Source organism: Nothoprocta perdicaria, unplaced genomic scaffold (genome assembly GCF_003342845.1).
Source record: "Nothoprocta perdicaria isolate Ctin4 unplaced genomic scaffold, notPer1 scaffold_33, whole genome shotgun sequence".
Lineage (NCBI taxonomy): Eukaryota > Metazoa > Chordata > Aves > Tinamiformes > Tinamidae > Nothoprocta > Nothoprocta perdicaria.
Genome location: NW_020455566.1, coordinates 1,011,511 through 1,020,031, shown reverse-complemented (window position 1 = coordinate 1,020,031; position 8,521 = coordinate 1,011,511). Strand labels below are relative to the sequence as shown.

General features: G+C 57.3%; 1 protein-coding gene across 2 annotated transcripts in view; it reads right to left on the bottom strand.

Moving 5' to 3' along the window:
- Positions 1–8,346, bottom strand: part of NKAIN1 (sodium/potassium transporting ATPase interacting 1) — a 12,002-nt gene extending 3,656 nt beyond the window's left edge. For both annotated transcript variants that reach the window (XM_026043423.1, XM_026043424.1), the window contains exons 1-3: positions 8,293–8,346; positions 236–373; positions 70–150 (exon numbers count right to left, since the gene is read on the bottom strand). In XM_026043423.1, coding sequence (XP_025899208.1) covers positions 70–150; positions 236–373; positions 8,293–8,346 — 273 coding nt within the window. The remainder of the gene's footprint in view (positions 1–69; positions 151–235; positions 374–8,292) is intronic.
- Between the last annotated feature and the right edge of the window lie 175 nt (positions 8,347–8,521).

Genomic DNA, 8,521 nt, shown 5'->3' with positions numbered 1-8,521 from the left:
GGAGGAGGAGGAGGAGGAGGAGGAGGAGGAGGAGGAGGAGGAGGAGGAGGAGAAGGGAGGCAGCCTTACCTGCGACAGGCGCCCGACCTCCAGGTAGAAGCAGATGATGAAGGCATTCCAGCCTACCCAGAGCACGAGCCACACGGCGTACTGCACGGCAGAGACAGCCCCCTTGGGCACCGCGCGGACCAGCGGGCGCCCACGGGACGCGGGACGGACACCCCGGGCTACCTACCAGGATGAGGTACCTGGACCTGTACTGGATGGTGCCGAAGATGCCCAGGATGACGGCCAGGATGTGCACAAAGTTGGCCAGGATGGGAGCCCACTGGTAGCCCAGGAAGTCAAAGACCTGACGCTGCAGAGCTGCCACCTGCGGGGACAGGGGCCAGGCTCAGGCCCTGGTGCCAGGACTCCGGTCCCCGCTGTGTCCGTCCCGAAGGAAAATACACCTTTCAGCAACGCCGCTCTGCTAAGAGCCCACTGAAAGGGCAGCGGAAAGGACAAAAATCCCCATTTCCCACCGTTGGCCTCTTACCAGCAGTGAAGGGCCCTTCCCAAATAATCCAAAAAGTAAAATTCCTGGCTGGGCAGCCAGAAAAGAAAAGTGGGATTCAGCTCTTTTTAATGCATTTTCCTTTCCTTTATGATGGGTCCAGGATGAGGAGAAACCAGGCACATAGGGTTCTGCCCCTATGGGATCATGCCCCAATGATCTAGGATGGACATCATTACTCCCCTCCGTTCCCCTTTTTATTTTCCCCTGGGTATTTATTTAATTTCCTGCATCTGCTGCATTGCCATGGCAACGGCAAGCAGCCGCTGTCTAGACACCGCGCCCCGGGGGGCACCCATGGGTGGGAGGCCGGGTGGATGCCAGGATGAGAGGGGTCTCTGGCCAATGCTCCTGCTGCCCTATTTGCCCCGGTGCTACAACAGAGCAGCGCCTGGGATGCAGAGCTGGTGGTGCCCCCCACGTCGGGAGAACGGTTTTCCCATGGGAAAATGGGAAGCAAGATCTGAATCCTATAAGCACAAATGATGGCGGTCCCAAACTTGACTGGATTTGGCACACACCACGCTTGGGGATGACTTCCAAGCAGGACAGTGATGAACTGCGACCAGGGGTACCCCTGGGACCTGCAGGGGATCGGGTGCTGCCCTGGGGCATCCTTTCTTTTTCATCCTTTCTTTTTCATCCTTTCTTTTTCATCCTTTCTTTTCTGGCAATTGGCAAAATTCCAGGTCTGCTCTCCTCGGAAGCTGCAAATTAAGATGGAGCGAAACAGGGAAATTGGGACTCAATGTAGGCTGCAAAACACCCTGGAAACCCTTCGAGCATCCAAGAGCCTGTGGCCATCCCCAAGCATCCTAGTTTTGCTCGAGAGCAGCTTGGTTTTGTGGTGTTTCAGGAAAAAAACAAAGAAAAAAAGGAAAAAAAAGGACAACTCCACAACCCAGTACCACCAACCAGCGGGTGTTGCACAGACCATGGGTTTAATCCTGCCCCGGGTGGCCCCTACTGGGCCGGAGCTTGGAGCTCCCGTAAAGCGGAGTTCTTTGGAAGGGGATTAAGCCGAATGGCAATTTCCAGGCTAATGCCGCTGGTTCGGCTCTCCCGGGCGACATCTGCACCCCGCATTCACGGCGGGAGCCTCAGAGCTGATGCTAATGTAATCTGATAGGGAAGAAGCGGGGAAGAAAGTGAAAAAAAAAGAAAAAAATCCAATTTACTGACTTATTTAGTGACACCTTTAGTAATCAATTCTCCCAGGGAAGAAATACTGATTAAAGGCAACCTTATCTCTATGGCAACCGGCGGTACCTCCTTCCCGGCTCCCTGGCTGACAGGAAAAAAAAGAAAAAAAGAAAAAAACCCCACATCGGAGCGGGGAATCTGCCTGGTAACAACAGCAGTGCTGCCGAAACGGGCAAATTCACCTGGTTCCCTAACCCTGCGTCCCAGTGCCGGGGACGGAGCCGCATCCGAGGCGGAAGGAGATGCTCCTGCATCCCCATCGCACTGGGAAAAGGGGATTTGGGCTCTCAAATCTGGCAGATTTCTGTGGAATTTGGGCGATTTGGTGGAAAAGGGGCAAAGAGCTGCCCAGCTGCATCATTCCCAGCCTGTGAAGAGCTTTCCCACCCTGCCTGCCTCTCTGGGACACTGCTCCCGTTCCCGCAGGAGCGTTTGGGATTTGCTGCTAATTCAGCAAGTGTGGCTGCCCACTCCCTCCTGGATTCCTCTCATCCCCTGCCCCCCTGGCAGGCTGTCCTTTCCCTAAGCTCTTGCCTTTTCCTGCAAAAACTGCAAAAAAAAGATCTCTTGCACAGAAGCTGCCGGCTCCCTGAGCCCCACCTTCCAAGCTGGAAGCCCTTGGGAATTACAGGTCCTTCCTCCCCTCTTCCTCAGGTCCCTGGCAAGGAGCGGGACCGAGATGTCCCTCACACACTCCAAATGCTCGCTGCATCCCAGTGCTCGGAGGTTTCCAGGCCAGATATTCCCTGCTTTCTGTGCTGCTCTTTGGCATTGCTTTTCCCTTTGAGCACAAGGATTTCTGCTTGGCTAGGAGATGAAGAGTGCAGAAGTCTTCCTCATTGCTGTGGAAAGTTAAGGAGCAAGTTCGAGTCTGTTGGCATCATCTGACAGCGATTTCCCATCTCCAAGGCCCATGTTCCCTCTTTTCCATCCTTCTCTATTTCTTTTCCTTGGTGTCCCTTTGGATCGTGGTTAAATCTCCACCTTATTCAGGCTGATCCCAAGGTTTTCCCCATGAGTTTTCCCAGGTTGCTTCCAGGTTTTTGGCTCCCTCTTGGAGGTGGTTGAGCAGCCCCACATGGATTGGGGGTCCTCAAACGTCCACAGCGGATCCCGCAGCCACCATTGGGAATCATCATGGAAGAAGCCAGATCCAGCGTGGACATGTCCTGGAGACACCCATGCCCAGCTCATGCCATCGGCGCAGCCACGAGGACCCATCGCCCACCAGAGAATGGAGCCATGGTCACATTCTGCCCATTCTTCCCTCACCTGCTTCCAGAGCCCATGAGATCCGCAGGCTGGAAGGATGGATGCTGCTTCCATGGGGATGGGCAAGAAGAGGGGATTTTCCCCCTTTCTGGATTATTTCCCGCTAGGATTTGAAAGCTCCAGATCCTGTGCAGTGCACAGAGAATCCCAAGGCTATCCCACGGGATCCGAGGGCCCATCCCAAGCGGAGATGGGGGACGTGACGGCAACAACAGCAGTAAAGGGGCTGCTGACGTTCCCCTTCCCCCGTCACCAGGGAGGATTGCAGGGACGGATGGACAGATGGAGGCATGGACAGATGGATGGATGGACAGGGCTGCTGGCAGCGCTAATTGCCCCATGTTTAATGCATGGCCCAGTGGGGGCTCCGTGGGCTTTGTGCACCCCAGCGCTGCCTCCCCGCGGGGGCATCCCGGCCCAAGGTCTTTTGTGTTCATGGGCAAATTAAAAATAATTGGAGCCGGGAAAGCATCAGAAGGCTGGAGAAGCATCCAGGACCAGGAGGCACCAGGATCATAAAACAATCCCCTCTTTTCCCCTCTGGTGCTGCTCCTAGGGCACCCCATACCTGCCTATGTCTTGATCCCCAAAACCAACCTTTAATGGCCCTAATTAAGGCAGTTAATTGGATAGCGGGGCAGGAGGACAGCTCCGGAGCTCAGGACGGACATAATCATCCCTGTCCTCAGCTTACGTCCTCCACGCACATGGTCAAGGTGCGGACCCTAGGCAGGGTGGCCACATCGCCCTGCTCCATTTGAGACCCCGGTTTGGAGGACAGGGCTGACGAGGGTGCCAGGACACCCGCTCAAACCTCGGCCCGGTGTCAACGTGTGGACAGGGCTCTTCTCCATGGGATGGGGCAGGATGCAGAGCCGCGTGTTGGGCGCAGCCTGCCTGGGTGATTGGGGCAGAGTCACTATCCCAGCTGCAGCATCACAGTTTTTTCCCCTATGGATTCTCCTGTCATGGCCTGGGAAGCCAGAAAGTGCCAAATTCCCCAGCCAGGCACACTCAAACAGTTATTCCACTCAGAAGTGGGGAACCCTCTCTGGCAGCTGCATCCTGAGCCCTCGTGCCCCCTCTGAGCTTCCCGCTGCATTTGGGATGGGTTTTCCCATCCCGCTCACATCTCACCACTTCCCAGGACACATTTAACTTCCAATGCGGCAAGATTTCTAGTCGCAAACTACTGCCAGCCCCGGCATCCTCCTGACACCCAGCGCTGGATGTGCCCTATCTGGCACTGGATGTTCAGAGCATCCTCCTGGTACCCAGCCCCAGAAATGCCCAACGTCCTCCTGGTACCCACTCATGGGTGTTCAGAGCATCCTCTTGGTATCCAGCACTCGTTATTCAGAGCATCCTTTCCCCTCTCTATCTTGCCCATCACGGTGCAGGCCACTGGTTGGGTCAACATTGACTTGGTTTCTCCATGCTGGAGGCAACCCCTAAGCCCGAACCCTTTCATGCACTGCAGGGGCCCACAGCCCAAATGTCCAGCAGCATCTTCTGGGTCCATGCATGTCAAATGCTTGGGTTTTGGCACAGTGGAGTTTGACTTATCCCAAAACCTTCTTCCTTCTCTCCCACTTCCCAGAGGAACACAGGAGAGAATAGCATTTTTCCAGCCCCTTGCCTTGCTCTTGTTTTCCTTACAAACTGGAATTAGCGATTTTGGGAGAGCTTTGGCTTCCTCCTTTAATGCTCTGGGTTGTGCATTAACCCTACCCTGCAAATGTGGGAGGAGAAAAGGGAAAATGAGCCCGGGCAGCTGTTGTAATTGAGGACCGCAAAGCTGTGCCCGTGCAAACGAGACAGGCAACGCTCTCGACATGAATAATGCAAACACAGATATGCATACAAATATATACATGTATATTTATACGTATATATATTGTACGATGCACAGTCATGCCAGGGTCCATTGTCTGGTGCCAGTGCCCATTGTCTGGATGCTGCAGGCAGATGGGAACTCTTGGTGCCTGCCCCGACGCCCTTCCCATTGAGGCAATGCCCAAATCCCGGTGCTTCCAGCACCGTTCCCAGAGCATCGCGGTGCTGCCGGCCCCTTGCGAGCTCATGGGCACAGGCGGCCAAACCTGCGTGCCACCCAAACCTGATTTCCATGGGTGATTTTCCATGGGAAAGCTTCCCCTAAGCATCTGGGAGAGGAGCCGGAGCCATCTAAGCATTGACAGTGGTAGATTACGTGCCCATTACCAACAGGTATGGCTTCGGAGTGCAGGTAATTATACCTAATTGTGCATTTAATTGTGTAATTGAAAAGCCACATATAAAGTTGAGGCCCCGCACCGGCAGGAAGGCAGCCGGGGCTCTGCTCGGCCTCGTGCCGATGGGAATCGCAGACGGCCAAAGGTTCCTGCGGGCATCGGGGGGATGGAGCTGCTCTTGGAGCAGCCACAGCTCATCCATCCTGTAACTCCTGCCGTGGGAAGGAGCAGCGCTGCATCCAAGACCGCATCCCGGTGGCTCCCTGTGCCCATCTCCGTGCCTCGGGCCACGTGGGATGGGACAGATCCACAGCCAGCTCGTCTGCATGGGAGGCGCTGCCCAAGAGCAGCTTTTCCTACGTGTTCAAGGGAAAAGGAGAAAGGAACCGGTAGTTCTCCCCAGCTCCTCACCCTCTCTTTACTCCATCACTAGTCTTCAGAGTGAACAAACGCTTCTCAACTCCGCACCCCTGACGCACGTTGACTCTAGCAGCTGGTTCGTTTTTCATCCTTGCCGTTCAGCTCAGCGGCTTTCATCTGCCCATAGCGAAAACAGAAATTCTCCCGACAACAACGGGCTTCCCATAGAGGGGCCACTCTAATGAGCGATGATGAAGCAGCAAAATCCACTCTCCGCCCGCAGCCGACGCCGCAGCCTCGAGGACCCGTCCCGTCCTTCATCCCAAACGCTGATTTCATTAGGTGGCTTCTGGCTCTTGGATTATCTGGGGCAGGCGTCAAGAGAGCAGATCGATTTTGCTCCACTCGGCCCTTGCCGGCGCCGCCTGCGCCGGGCTCTGCCGAGCGACAAGCTGCTGCATTAACCTTTTCCTCAACAGCAGCAGGAGGGACCTCTTCAGCTGCAGGGGACACCTGCCATTGGCCACGCTGGTTCTCCCGGTACGTTTTAAACAAGTATTGTTTGGGACGTCAAAAGGGGGGGAAACCTAGGATGGAAGTGCTAATACTGCTGAGATACACGCCAGTTTTCCCAGGTCTAACCCACAGCTAGGTGCAACTGCGTGGCCAAAGTCACTCGAACCAACACGGGATAAAAACTCACTCTGGAGACTCAAATCTGGTCCAAAATGGGGGTAAAACCGGATCCGCAGCGCTGCTGGCGGAGGGGGCATCCCAGAGCTCACACCCGCTGGGGTGGAATCCGTGCGGAGCTGATCCCAGCACGGGAGCACAGCAGGGTGTGGGGACACACCGGGGAGAAGGCCACGCTCCCCCCGCCCTGCAGGGCTGCTACCGCATCAGCGGCTGCGAGGACGGGACAGCGCAACAGAGCCGGGGCGATGCCGGCATCGGAGCGGCCGAATCAGCCACGCCAGAAAAAAACGACACAAAGAAGCCAAAAAAGTCCAAGGTTTAGGGACTTAGGGGCAAGCTGCCTGGTACCCACGTGGGCAGGGTGACTGGCACCATCCAGAGCATCCAGCTTCTCCGAGACCCGCAGAACTGCATCCTTCTCCTCCTGGCAATCCATGTGAATGTGCCCTGGGACCAGGGGGGCCTCTCTGCATCCCTGGGGCATGGAACTGTTCCCATGGAGCGGCAGTTTCCAAGCCCACCTTCCAGGACGCCTGTCCCCGCTGTCGCAGCAGCCACACAAGGCGCAGTGGGAGCCGCTGTCCCAGCTCCCAGCCCGCACACAAAGTTTCTCTGTGCAGTGCCCGACCGGGGAGTTCGCAGCTCATTTCCCCTTCTAAAACTGATCGGGTTTAGAGCTTGTGAGCAAGCGGCAGGGTGAACCTCTGCGGCGCGAGCCGAGGCCCCGAGGGGAAGCCGCAGGCAGCAGCGCGCGGAGGCTGGAGCTGGCAGCGCTCGGAGCAGGGGCTGCTCCCCGCGGCAGCGCCAGGACACGCAGACCCCCGGGGCAGCCCCTGCTGCTCCTCTGCCCTGCTACACCCTTCGCTCCACACCCCCGGCCCTGCGGAAAGGCCCTCCGCACCTTCCAGAGGAGGACAAACGACTCTCCAGTTGCTGAAAGAATTGCAAGATCGGCAGCTTCAAGGGAAGAACCTGCCTGATGGCAGGAGGCCACCGTCGTCCCCAAACCTCCACGAGAGCAGATGTCGAGCCAGCCTCCATCACGTACGTTGCCACCTTCATGAACGCTGCTCCGAGCAGAGCGGAGGCTGTGGGAGCCCCAGCAGCCCTCACCCCGTGCAGCCCCCAGGGACACCCTGGCCCGAGCGCTCGGGCGATTCCCCCTCATTTTTCTTGTAGCTGCTGAAGAGCCGGAGTGGCCGGGCAGGTTGGAAGGTGCCTCTTCACTGCTGGGTTTCTCTGTTAACAACCCACCCTTCTGGGACAGTGCCTTGATGATTAATTAGGAGCCCCTGGGTTCTGGTTGTATCAGGACCCGCCCTGAAAGCCCCCAGGCTCTCAGCCTGTCCCCAGCATGATAGAGATTGATTTGCATGCAGGGGAATAGCACGACACCTAATTACTGCCAATATCAACAACCCAAGCGGAGTGACACCTGTCTGTTTTCTCTTCCCCAGGCGCACGAGCTTCCTCTAGCTGCCGAGCGGTCCCATTAGCGGGCAGGAGAGTTTGCAAAGCGCTGGCTGCAGTTTTAAGTTTCACCAGTGCCACATCTGAGGGCAGCCCATCCTGGAGGGACCCACAGCCCCAAGAAGCATCTGTTGAGCCATCCGGTGCGTCGCTAACTTGGAGGGCAGGGACTGCAGTTGCAAACAAAGCCCCCACCTGCTCGAGAAAGATCCCCCAGCACAGGCGACCCAGAGAACTGGTTCCAATCCATCCCTCTCTCTGCAACTCCAGTGAGCACTGGCTTGAGGCGGGGGAGGAGGGTCACATTTGTCTCATTCCTCCTCGCTCCTTTTATTTATTCAGTTATTCCGTTATTTTTGTATGACCCTGGGGTTGCATTAGCGCAGCCCCAGGCCGGCCCGCCAGCAAGGTCACTGCCGAGCTGGAGCGGGCCGCGGTGGCGGGCGCCGCTCCACACAAAGCGCGGCGCGGCATGCTGATGAGCGCGGCCCCGCGCCTTACCAGCTGCAGGCAGCAGAATCCCACGAGCGTGCATCTCCCGGTGCATCTCCCCATGGCTCCCCCGCCGCGGCAGCGCCTTCCTCTTCCTTCACCTTCCTCCCGCAGCGCTCGGGGGGCATGAGGAGGCCGCCCGCCCCGCGTCCTGCCGCTCCCCAGCGCCGCTACTCTCCGTGCAGCATCGCGGCGGCCGCCCGCGTCCTGCCGGGCTAGCGCACGAGCGGGCCGCGCT